We start from the raw sequence: 13,463 nt of genomic DNA on the forward strand, positions 1-13,463 counted from the left end.
AATAAATGAGTGAGTGAATGAATGAATGCATGGTCGTATATCATAACTGGCCCATGTGTAAAGGTTACTGAAGGTTCAAGCAAAGGTTGAAGGTAAAGAATTTCAAGGTCAAATTTATTTTCAAACTAGGTCTTAATGAGTGGTTCCACATTCTTTTTTCTCTCTGATATTTGCTCTTTGAGGGCTTTAAAATCCAATGGCAGGGATTAGGAGCAACGTTTTTGTTTTATGGGCGTTGAGATGCCAGAACACTTGGCCCGCATTCTGTGGATGGAGAGGAAATGAAAAAAGACCTCAACAGTGAAAGTTGCCAATTGAGAGCCCTACGGAATTCCTTCCCGAAGAGACTGGGCCCTGGATTATGTGTGCGACACACAGCCGTCACACACAGCCCCTGCGTACACAGTGGACCTCGGCCTTTCAGGGGTTTAAATCAGGCCATCCAGAGCATGAGCACACCTGCAGTGGCCTGGATGGGCGTGTGCAGAGGGTGCAGTGTCCACCAGCCTTTGGGTCAGCAGAAGGCATGAATAGAGTGGGGAAGGGTGAGTGAGCAGGAAAGGTGTGTGGTGCGCTGCTGTGTGCTCCCGGCTGCCCAGAAAATGAAAAGTGTTTAGCTTCTCACAGCTCTGGTCATGGGTGTGAAGGCAAATTGCGTTACCTGGTAGTCACCCATGTTGTTGATCTAAGGATTTACTAACATGTAATTAAGATAAATAGAATATGGTAGCTTCCCTTCGAAGGCTGTGTGTGTGTGTGTCTGTGTGTGTGTCTGTGAGAGAGAGAGAGAGAGAGAGAGAGAGAGAGAGACTGTGTATTTTATAGAAAAGCCTAAGCTTAAAATGTCTCAAAATAAGATGTTAAAATGAATTCCCTGGTGGTCCAGTGGAATTCATTCCACTGCAGGGGGCGCGGATTTAATCCCTGGTCAGGGAACTAAGATTTTTCTTTAGCACCTCACAATTGCAGCGGGCATGCCGAAGGCACCGCCAAAAACAAAAAGACAAAAACAAACAAACAAAAAAGAAAACTAAATTTGTTACTCTTATGTATTACCTTTAATCCACATCTTGGTTGATTAAATATCTTAGGGAAAAAATAACGTCACAGTTTAAATGGGGCTTCTAACCTCCAACTGATGTAGCCTCAACTGTACTGAGCCCTTAACCTCCCTCCAAGGCTGACCTCCTACCTCACCTTCCTGCAAATGCTTTTCCATCTTCTTGTTGTGTTTCATGTTTGTCCCCCTTCCAGACTCAGTTTATACCCTTCCTCTTCTGTGACATCTTCCCTTGGTAAGGCAGACTTCTGAGCTCTCATCCTCTGGGCTTTATACTGCACTTACTGCCTTTGCAACTTATTTGGAATTTCTCTTCTGCCAATCTTTTTTTTTTTTTTTTCCCTTTTGTATGTGGGAAGACAGCATGGTATGGCCTGGCCCAGCTCCATTATGTGGCCTCTTTTTTTTTTTTTTTTTTGCGGTACGGCATGTGGGATCTTCCCGGACCGGGGCACGAACCCGTGTCCCCTGGATCGGCAGGCAGACTCTCAACCACTGCGCCAACAGGGAAGCCCGCCTCTTTTTTTTTTTTTTTTTAAGGTTTTGTAATACTTTTATGATAGTATTAGTATTAAGCAAGACAACATTATTAATATTATCTAGAAATATCATTAAGACCTAAATTCTGATAAAAAGAGGAAGAGTTGACACATTAAGTAAATTAAAATAAAAAAAATTATAAAGACCATAAATAAAGCTAAAAGGCAAACAACAGAATGGGAGAAAATATTTGTAATCTTTTTTCTTTTTCAATTGGGGTATAGTTGTTTTACAGTATTGTGTTAATTACCACTGTAGAGTGAAGTGAAGTAGAGTTCCCTGGGCTATATAGGAAGTTCTCATTAGTAATCTGTTTTATACATATTAGTGTATATATGTTAATCCCAATCTCCCAATTCATTCCATCCCCCTTTTCCCCCCTTGGTGTCCATAAGTTTGTCCTCTACATCTCTGTCTCTATTTCTGCCTTGCAAACCAGTTCATCTGTACCATTTTTCTAGATTAATGTGGCCTTTCCCAGCGAGATTGTAAGCTTGGAGAGTCCCTAGTGTCTGTGTGTGCGTGTGTGACACTGACTGATTTTTTTTTAAATGATTTCCTTACAGCTCTTGAGAAAGTCTATTTTACAAAGAGGAAAACCTGTGGTTGAAGGCTCTTTGGAGAAGAAACCCCCATTTGAGAAACCTAGCATTGAACAGGTAAAGAGATACAAGAGAAACCCCTTTTTTCGTGCTTCAAGGCTGAACAAACATTCTCATCTTCATCCTCATTGCTGGCTTAGAGATGTTCAAGTCTGTAGGAATTGTCTTGGGCCCTTTGGATCAGAAGTGAATACTTAATGTAATAAATGATCTAGCTTGTGTCTCTTAGGGTTGCTGAACACTCAGAATTCACTGTGTGTTTGGGAAAGAAAAAAATTAAGTAGAGCATGTAGTTCGTCAGAACACATGAAATGGGCTTTTTCTTGGTGTTGATGTTTTAAAATTAAGTCTTTGTCCCTCTGTTTGCACTGTTGAAAAGTCTATTGAGGCGAGGGAATTCAGGAGCAATGTGAAAAACATTGTAAGTCAAGTAAAAAGCACAGAAAAGAAATGAGATTTTGTTTCCAGAAGTTGGCTTCCTGGTACATTATGATTCCTGCAAAGAAGCCGAGATTTACTTGGGGAATCTGTTGATATGTATAGACCTTTTCTATTAGGTGTTGTCAGGATCTCTCATCAGTATCAATTTTTTGGCCCATCATTGTTCGCCTAAGTAAATCTCAGATACTCTGGACTGAATTTCTTGATGAGAATAATTACAGAAGACATGATATCAGAAACAAATAAATGTATTTTATCAGTCAGTTTTTCATAGAAAAAATGTCTTCAATCCCTACGAAATAAGAATTCATTGTTCCTTTATTTGAAATTAAATTAGATGGGAGTGTTCTGAAGAAAGATTAAATTAATCCACAAATCCACAGATTATTTTAAAAGGCCATAATTTTGAATAAGAATTTTCTTTTGGTAGGTTTACTAAAACCGAAAGAGTGATAGTAAAAGTTCAAATTCTGGTGGTTTAGTTCAAAAATTAAAATTTTATGAATGTAAAAACATTATATTTATCTAAGAATCTCATTATATGTGAGCTACTGTGTTGACAGTACAGCAAGAGTTATGCTGCACAATAGCCATATTTTATTGTTTATGGGGTTTTGACTTTTTCGGTCCGTGATTTTGAATTTTTCTTTAGCACATCACGATTGCAGCAGGCATAGAATTGCAACTCACAGCCTCTGTGTCTTGTCACTTTTCATAGGCTGTGATCTGAGGCATGATTCCTTCTGGGCATTCCTGTTTTCTAACAGGGAAAAGGAAGAGGTTTTTGTGAATAGAGAAATGTCTTTTCTTTTGCTAATGACCACCAGCGGGGCTGACTATGTGAGTGTTCAGGATTGCACAGCTGCGTGAATAAATTGCCTTTCTTCCTTTTAAGGGTGTGAATAACTTTGTACAGTACAAATTTAGTCACCTGCCATCCAAAGAAAGGCAAACAATAGTTGAGTTGGCAAAAATGTTCCTGAACCGCATCAACTATTGGCATCTGGAGGCTCCATCTCAACGAAGACTGCGATCTCCCAACGATGATATTTCTGGATACAAGGAGAACTATACAAGGTAAGCAGATGGCCAGTTCTTCTTCTTTGGCCCATAAAGTACATTGCAGACATAACATTGCTACCTGCCTCTGCAAGCAGAGGGTTGCCCAGTTATCACGGGATCCATCAGTTAGAGAGAAGGTTTAATTTAACTCCCCAGATTCCTACTCTTCATTAATAGCATGATGTTTTGGAGGCTGAGGGATCCAAATCATCTAGACCTGAACTATTCAATACGATAGTTGCCAACCACATGTGGTCACTGAGCCCTTGAAGTGTGGCTGGCATGAATGGAGATTTCTAAGATTGTATAAAAAAAGAAAAAAGAATGTCAAGTATTTCATTAATAGTTTAATAGTTTTTTATATTGATTACGTGTTGAAATGGTAATATTTTGGAAATATTGAATTAAATAAAATATATTAAAGTTAATTTCACCTGTTTCTTTTTACTTTTTTAATGTGAGTTACTGGGAAATTTAAACGTGTGGCTTACATTTACATGTGTGGCTTGCATGGTATTTCTATCGAGCACTGCTGATCTAGATAATTATACTGACTCTGTAATTATTATATAGAGACATGATTAAAAAAAATAAGCAATGACGGTGAATATAATAGTGTTAAAATTTTTTTTTAAAGAAGGAAAGATCACCATAGTCCCAGCAGCATGGTATAAATAGTATCATTATACATATTGTCTTACAGTCATTGTCCCTTTAAATAGATATTTTACATTTGTTAGAATGAAAGAAAATACAAAATTTGCATCCTTTTTGTCCCCCATTCAGACGTTTTACTGGTTGTATTATAGTCTGTTGAATTGATGTACTGTAATTTACCTAATCATGTCCCTATTGGTGGACATCAAACATATTCTTGGGTTACACGTCCAAGAATTACACATTTTTCTAAAGTGGGAATTTATTTTTATTACTTATGACTTGCAGAATAATAGAATTGACTTAAGAGTCATAAACATGGGCCCTACAAAATAGAATGACGTACATTCATTTTTATTTAAGTAAGACAGTGACTTGTATTATCCATTCTGTTCACCTTTTTTATAACTTTTCCCATTTATATTTTATAGGCACATCAGGCTTGCTTCAGGGTTCCCCCCACCCCAATTTAAAATAGGCAGTGTTTTTCAACAGCTTGTAAAGACCACTTGTACCCGGGTTATTTTCTGTAACAGCGGATGACAAAGAGGAATGGGTGTAGTTGAAAATAGCTTTTCTCTCTGATCACTGACCTGATTTCATGAGTAAAACCCCCTTTCCCTCTTTTCTTCCCTTTTACAATATATACAATTTGAGTTATAAAGTATTTTATCTTAATAATTGTAAAGATTTAGATTTCTTCAAAATCAGCTTTTTAAATTATGTCTTCATTTTCACACCTTCATTTCAGAGTTTTATATTAACAGTAGTTCCTATAGTATTGTTACTCCTGTTTATAATGAGTTGAGATAATAGAACTCTCAAAAATATGTCTTTTAACTCCATCTGTGAACGACTGACAAAGCTGAATATCTGTGAAAGCCAAACTCCTGAAAATATTCGCCTCTCTTTTTGTTTGTTTTTGTCGTTTTTTGGTCTGTCTTTGTTTTTTTTTTTTTTCCTTTGGTCGTGCCAGCTTGTGGGATCTTAGTTCCCTGAACAGGGATTGAACCCGTGACCCCTGCAGTGGCAGCATGGAGTTCTAACCACTGGACCGCCAGGGAATTCCCAATATATGCCGCCCTTAAGAGAGGAAAAATTGTTTCATCAAGAAGGAGAATTAATTGTGAAGCAGCACGGGATTTAATGCTGTATTTTAGAAAACAGAATAAAAATACTGTGTAGCACTTGGGAATTACCAAGAAATGGGCAGCACTTATGAATACTCAAGGAGTCGTAAAAAATATAAGTCGAGTTCTGGAATGAGCGATGGGTTTGAACCATGGCTCCATCCCTCCCCAGTTCTGGGTGTGTGTTAGAGCTCTCACCTCGCCTCCTGGACCTTCTGTTTCTTCCTCTGCCCGGTCCCATGGCTGTTGTGTGTCCCCTGAGGTGGCCCGTGCATGGCGTCTGGCGCACAGCACAGGCGCTGGGAAGATGCTAGTCATGCTTTCCCCCCAACACACGCCCTCCAAAACTCAGTCACTGCCAGCGCACGACTCTTCAGCTGGAGTGTGTGCAGTGGAATGAGAGGGTAGCGATTTGAGGGTCACTTTAGAAAAGGCGCCGAGAGACAGGCGCAGGGTCCTGGCTGGCCCCGCCTCCTCGCCCCAGCCGAGGGCGGAAGGGTGGAGTCCGACGTGGGGAAGGGAAGCGGCGAGGGTTTCGAGTGAGCCTGTCCTGCAACCTGCCGATTTCTAGGCGGGCGGAGATCAGGAGCCTCTGTAAATAATAAATAAGGGAATGAAGGTAAATGTGCCTCCCGCCGCCCCCCCACCCCGGGCTTCCCCACCACCGCCGTGTTGAGGAAGAAAGGGAAGCAGAGAGGAACAACCTGTGAACATTATCAGAAGCGAGGCTTGTTTCGACCACGTGGGAATTTATAAAACCACACGCCGCTGCGGCATGGTGTCTCACTGATACCATCTTCTCCAAAATAGGTCCTGTTACAGCCTCAGGCACCACGTGACGTGTCAGTGAACCTCAGGAGCTGGACTGTTAGTTCAGCATGTAATTTACAGCAGTTGTAGCCATTAGGACCGAGGGGCGGGAAACTCGTGGAGTGCACATCAGCATGAAGATGGGGAGAAACAGGATTCTCCGTGGAAGAGAATAGACCCAGAAAACGATTATGTTCCTCACAAAGCTAACCTGTGAGGATCTAGCCAATAAAAAATTAAATGCAGACTGAACAGTAGAACTGCTTAAATTACTTATCCTCTCTGTTCTGACTTAAGGAAAAACGTAAATATTTTATATGTTAAAAATATCTGGTATATTAATGTTAATATACTTAACTTAATAATTTATATAAGTATATATTAAATATACTTTTATATGTCCCCCAGAAATCACTGTGGTGTTGGAAAAAAATCTGGACAAATATTTTGAAATTCCCTGAATTCCATAATGGTGTGCTAATATAATTTCACGAGGAAATAACTGGAAAATAAAGTGTCAAAGGAATACGACTTCTTACAATACATCTGACCAACAGAATATGCTAAAGGAAAGTGGCAAATAATTAGCCTTAGATTATCAGTTGTGCAGACCTTCTCAAAATTAGAGGTCATGCCTGTAATGGGGAGATGCATTGTAAGAATACTGAGCAAGTTAGATATAACTAAATTGATTTTGGTGAAACAGTTGTATATAACTACTGCTGTATGAGGTGTAGCCTGTCACCATGCTTCCTGGGCATTCATAATTAGGTGTGTAAATCTAGGCAGTATTTATCACAGAGCGTGGAAAGAACAGTGGATTGGTGCTCGGGAGACCTAGCTTCTAGTCTGGTCTCTAAAAGTAACTAGCCTTTAGTTTGAGAGAACTGGGAGAGGTCACTTAATTCCTGAAAACCTTAGGATTTTCAGTCCAGCAAGTAAGTAGGATGACATGGTCTTCTGCAGTCAAGTTCTCCAATTCTATTCACGTTTTAAAGAAAGCAAGGTGGTTGCAAATCACCATGATGCCGTTAAGGAGTCAGAGACAGTTGTTTGAACCATCAGTCAACTGCACGCCCATGCCGTCACCGTTAGGCATACAAAGATCCCTGAGCTGTCCTTTCACTTCTTTGGAGAAGACCTGAAACCAGTCATTTAGGTATAATCTTTTCTCCAGGTTAGTCTTTGGGGGAGCGTGTGAGCAGTGACAAGGCACACATTCATTCCCGTTTCCTTCTTTCTGTCTCACCACACACCTGGACTGTGTCATTTACTAGAGCAGACCCTGAAACACCACACGCTGACTCATCTCCTGTCTCTTCATACTGTGCCCTTACAGATTTATAAAATAAGATTAGTCTTGCAAGTAAAAACAAAACTAAATTACAAAGTAAACTGAGGTCTATAAAAATGATTCTCAGAGGAAATGAATGGCAACCTATTATTTGAAAATTTTTGCTAGATAATAATCTATGCTGCCTTCCTCTACTCTGGGGAGAGTGAATGACCTATTAAGCACTTTGGGACAACATTTTATGATTTTATGATAGTATTTATAACCTGTCATTGCCATAGCAGAAAGAGCATCTGTCTTTAAGTAGGGTCTCCGACATCTGTGACCCCTATAGATGGAAATGCTCTTTTAGACACAAAATCAGCACTGCCAAATAGAATATAATATGATCCACAAAAGTGAGCCGCATATGTGATCTAACATTTCCTCATAGCTACATTTAAAAAAATAAACACAGGACATTAATTTTAATAATGTTTTATTCACCCAATATATAAAAATATTATCACTTCACCATGGAATCAGTATGAACAGTTATTAATGATGTATTTTACTTTTGTATTTTTGGTACTAAGTCTTCCAAATCCAGTGTGTGTTTTATACTTAAAGCACATTTTAATTCATTCACTAAATTGTAAGTGGTTAAAGATAAATGGGGTTCTACCAAAACAGTAAAGTTTTGTTTAATGGAAAAATATTTCACAGCATTTCCATTTGAAAGTAAATTTTATTTACTTTATTTTAATTTTTTCCTTTATGTATTTTTAAATTTCAGTATAGTTGATTTACAATGGTGTGTTAGTTTCAGGTGTACAGCAGAGTGATTCAGATATATTGATGTATATAAATCTATTCTTTTTCAGATTCTTTTCCATTATGGTTTATCATAGGCTAGTTCCCTGTGCTCTACAGTAGGCCCTTGTTGGTTGAAAGTAAATGTTAAATTGATTAAAATTAAGTTACATTAAAAATTAAGGTCTTCGGGACTTCCCTGGTGGTGCAGTGGTTAATAATCCGCCTGCCAATGCAGGGGACACAGGGTTTGAGCCCTGGTCTGGGAAGACCCCACACGCCGCGGAGCAACTAAGCCCATGTGCCACAACTACTGAGCCTGCGCTCTAGAGCCCGCAAGCCACAACTACTGAGCCTGTGTGCCATGACTACTGAAGCCTGCGTGCCTAGAGCCCGCGCTCCGCAACAAGAGAAGCCACTACAATGAGAAACTCTTGCACCACAACAAAGAGTAGCCCCCTCTTGCCGCAAATAGAGAAAGCCCGCACACAGCAACGAAGACCCAACGCAGCCAAAAATTAAATAAATAAATTCATTAAAAAAAAAAATTAAGCTCTTCAAGAAAACAAACTTATGGTTACCAAAGGGGAAAGGAGTGGGAGGGATAAATTAGGAGTTTGGGATTAACATATACACACTACTATATATAAAACAGATAAATAACAAAGTCCTACTGTATAGCACAGGGAACTATATTCAATATTTTGTAATAACCTATAAGGGAAAAGAATCTGAAAAAGAATTATATATTCACATGTATGTATATACACATATGTGTATATATAAAACTGAATCACTTTGCATCTGAAACTAATATAACATTGTAACCCAACTGTACTTCAATAAAAAAAAAAAAAAGAAGAAAGAAAAAAAATTAAGCTCTTCATTTGTACAAGTGCTGAGTAGTTACACGTGGCTGGTCGCTACTGTATCACCACAGGTATACCACAGTCTCATCATCATAGAGGCTTTATTGGACAGTGCTGGTCTAAATCCTTAAATCCTTATATATCTTCCATTGCAGCAGATTGGACATACTTTTAATATTATTAACATTTATAAACAATCTTATGATAGCCTAAGTCTCATGAAATTGAACTGATAATTATGGCTTGTGATTACATTTGTAGTTTCATAATTAGTTCCCTGGGAGCTGGCCTCCCTTCAACTCCAAATATTTTAACTTCATTTAGTGGCCACAGGCTAACTTCCAGCAAAGATTGTCTTTGAAGGTGATGAATTTCTTTATGAAGTGCCTTATGAATTACAAAATCAGTGAACCTCCTCGCTTTTTCTGCTCCCAAGGTCACTGTTTCCAACTTGACAAGATACAGTGCAGCCCTTAAGATGCCCATCTGGGTATTGTGTCATAAAATGACATTTGGGTGTGAATTGTTAGGACAGAAGAGTTGAGAGGAGAACAGAAATAGTAGCAGGGTTTTAAGGTTAATTTTGAATCTAGGTAGATGAACTAACACTAATGAAAGGTTTCTTCCCCAAAGATGAAACAGTCCCACCCCATACACAGGAGAACTAAGAAGTAATACAGAATAAGATAAAAAATAAGTCAAGAAGCATGAATAAGTGAATCTTGCTTCACTCTTTATTGAGGGGCTGACAGTTCATTGGGGCATCCTTCAGCAGTTTGGGTGCATCGGAGCACGGCCCCCCATCTTAAACAAGATCAGGAAGGCGTGCAGGGAGGAGAGGGTTTTATTTGGGGAAAGCAGTCCTGTCCTGGAAGAGGATGTTTGGATCTGCTACCAAGGAGCGGGACCTGGGCAATGAAGCCTCGACCCTTGACCCTGGTCTCTGCTGCCCTCTGCGCCCCACTGTGTGCCCATGTTGCTGGGAACTTCAGGGCTTGCATCTCCGGGAGACCCTGGAGAAGGTGGGTCCGTTGTGGATGGACGCTCATTTTCTAGCTTCTCTTGGCTGAACGAGCTTTCTAAATCATAGGCTCTACATAGCCCGTGTGCCCCAGAACTGTGATCAGGTTTCAGGAAAGCCCTGGTTTCCCTCTGAGCCCCAGGAACTCCTCCAGCCCTGTGCAACGCTGAAATGCATTTTTGACTTTGAGTCTGAGTCATTGAAAACGTACCTAAGCAACAGATGGTGGAAGCTCATTACTTCCTGCGTTTTGACTGAGTTTTGAACAGTCTTGAAGATCTTTATCTTCCCACCAAAGCTGTGGAGGTATGTGAATGCTGCGTAGGCATTTTAAAGAAGCCTTAAATTTTACTTAGAGGATTAGATGGGGGAGTTCTGAGTCTTCTGCAAGAGGGACTTCCTCGGTTTCCCCTTTAATTCCTCCTCCTATTTAAAGGATGCTGCAGAATGGAATGATTCTAGTAGAATTGGACCCAAGTGGCTATGGCAGGGTGAGCTAACCTAATTCCCACGTTTTACTAGCTGGTGGTGATACTTCTGCTTGTCACTGCAGACCTGGTTTCTCCTGCTCAGGTTGATGATACAGAGTAGCTGTCCTTGGGTGTTCCACATGGTCTGGGGCTTAAGGGATACTGATGGCGTGCTCTCCTCTGGTTGCAGGTGGCTGTGTTATTGCAACGTGCCCCAGTTCTGTGACAGTCTGCCTCGGTACGAGACCGCCCAGGTGTTCGGGAGAACCTTGCTCCGCTCCGTCTTCACCGTGATGAGACGACAGCTCCTGGAACAGGCGAGGCAGGAAAAAGACAAACTGCCACTCGAGAAACGGACTCTAATCCTCACCCATTTCCCAAAGTAAGGGAGTGCTCCTGTGGGTCTTTGATGCAAGGGCTTAAGACTGATGGATGCACAGCAAAGCCTGCCTCAGTGACACAATCAGGAGGGGTGGGAAAGCGGGACCCCATCTTTCTCAGCTCCCTCTGGGAGCCTCCATGGGTACTTTCCAGCCCATGTGAGATGAGCTTGACTCTGTGCCACTGCTCTCTCAGCCTTGCCTCATCCCACCTGAGTCTCATGGGGCAGGGGGGATGCTTTGTTTTGTATATTCAACTGCCAGGATGCTAGTGGGGGTGGGTGGGAAAGGTGGTGCAGAAGCCATTTCCATCTTCCCAGAAGTGGTGCAGGAGAAGTCAGGTGGCTGTTTCTTCCATCCCACGTCTCCAGCCATTTCCTTTTTTAAATTTTTTGGCCCACCATGCGGCATGTGGGATCTTAGTTCCCCGACCAGATATTGAACCCGCGCCCCTTGCATTGGAAGCACGGAGTCTTAACCACTGGACCTCCAGGGAAGTCCCATCCAGCCCTTGCTAAGATTGGCGGATCAGTCCCATCTCAGCTAGAGTGAACTAGACCCCAAGAGCGGGGCCGGCCGGGAATAGAGAGGCCTCCTTCAGAATGATCTTTGTGCCTGTGTACTCAGTTTCTTGTAGAATGTGCATGCTCTTGTGCACCTTGCTTCTCGCACCTGCCAGAACTCCAACATGTGAATAATCATTTAAATGTTTTTCAAATACATGAAATGTGTCAAAGGGATAGGAAGTTGCAGTGCCACACCATTGGCCTTGGAAATGAATTTTCAGTGCGAAGAACCCAAAATTTAAGCTAAGAGACTGGGTGCTGGTGAGAGGCTGGGGGTGCAGGTGATGACTTGTCATGGAGCAGTGACAGCAAGACAGGAAGGAGGCAGTTCATTCTGCCTGGAGTAGCACTGGTTTGCGGGGTGGAAGGTATCATTTGAAAAGACATTCTAGGTCTGATAGAGTTCTGCCATGGAGAACTGCAAGATAGCAGAGTTTCAGAGAGGAGCCATTATAGTCTTTGAGCAAAGATTGATGAAATCCTGTTTTATCTGAGAAACTGGATTTTTATTGTTATTACTATTTCTGGTTTACCCAATTTGTATCTCAGGAAAGATGATAGTTTTTTTTTTTTTTTTTTTTAAGGTGATATTTTTAATTTTTAAAAATAAGTGAGGCCCAAAACAAACAACAACAAAAATGGTTTTCTGATGAAAATGGACTGAACAATTTTTTTTTTTTTTTTTTTTTTTGCAGTTTAACACGAATCTCAAACGTTAGGTAGAGGATAATTCTAATGAGCTTTAGCTGAACGTCCAATATTTGAACATAAGTCCTAGCCACCTGATTTTCAGTATTTCCTGAAGGCAACCAGCACACGAGACTGAGGCAGGACATGGACCCTTTGGTATCCTCCAGGGAGGAAGGTTCAGAAGCACTTAAACTGCAGTTTGAATGTTGCCCCTCAAGGGGTAATGAACTCTGGGCGAGCTCATGTATTTCAGTGGCTGCCTTTTAACTGTTCTAAGCTTCTTTCCATAGAGATTAAAGCAGTTTTCTTATTTCTCTATTACATTTGCCACATAAGTAGCGTTTCATGTGTTCAGATTATAGTAGTCGTTCTGTCTCTAAGCCAAGGGACAAAGAGGACCCCTCTCCCCTCCCCCCTCACACCTTTTGTGGTGCTTAAAGAGACATTTTAATTACCTTGCATAGTAGCAATTTTATTTTTCCCATAGCAAACTCATTTTGCTTCTTGCAGGTATTTGCTAATTATAGTGTTTTGTTCGTTCAGCCCATAGTTCTGGCCTGCTTATGCTGTTCAGCTGAAAAATCAACGTTGCTTTCCTTTTATCTCTGTTACTAATGGTAGGGTAAAACTACCACCCACTTCTCCTTTTAAATCCCTTTTCATTGAATCTGACAACATTTGAGGCTGTTAGGGATTTATACCTGCGGATTTGGCGGCAGAATCTCATATTGAAGCCGGAGGTGCCATTTGGATCTTGGGCACCAGCTCAAGGTGAGGGCTGCAGACCGCTTCTCACACCTGGTGAGGTTGCCATGATTCTCAGATGCATCTTCAGAGCTTACATCCTTATCTTCCTGCTCTTCATATGTTGCCCTTTCTTCTGCTTGGCTTTAACGTGTGCCTTTCCCCGATGCCACCCCCATCCACCTATTTACACAGTTGTTTTTAAAAGCTTTAGTATCTGCATTTCGTTCTAAAAGTGATAAATGGACATGTTGATGAAAATTTGATTCACAGAGAACAAAGAAGCAAAAGACCACTATAACCCTACCACTGTGATATACTTTTTGTGCTTTTAG

General features: G+C 40.8%; 1 protein-coding gene across 2 annotated transcripts in view; it reads left to right on the forward strand.

Moving 5' to 3' along the window:
• Positions 1 to 13,463, forward strand: part of KAT2B (lysine acetyltransferase 2B) — a 104,969-nt gene that overhangs the window by 53,016 nt on the left and 38,490 nt on the right. For both annotated transcript variants that reach the window (XM_081235818.1, XM_081235819.1), the window contains exons 4-6: positions 2,167 to 2,259; positions 3,539 to 3,720; positions 10,939 to 11,130. In XM_081235818.1, the coding sequence (XP_081091944.1) occupies positions 2,167 to 2,259; positions 3,539 to 3,720; positions 10,939 to 11,130 (467 nt within the window). The remainder of the gene's footprint in view (positions 1 to 2,166; positions 2,260 to 3,538; positions 3,721 to 10,938; positions 11,131 to 13,463) is intronic.

The sequence above is a fragment of the Mesoplodon bidens genome (genome assembly GCF_964165515.1).
Source record: "Mesoplodon bidens genome assembly, chromosome: 5".
In the NCBI taxonomy this organism is placed as follows: domain Eukaryota; kingdom Metazoa; phylum Chordata; class Mammalia; order Artiodactyla; family Ziphiidae; genus Mesoplodon; species Mesoplodon bidens.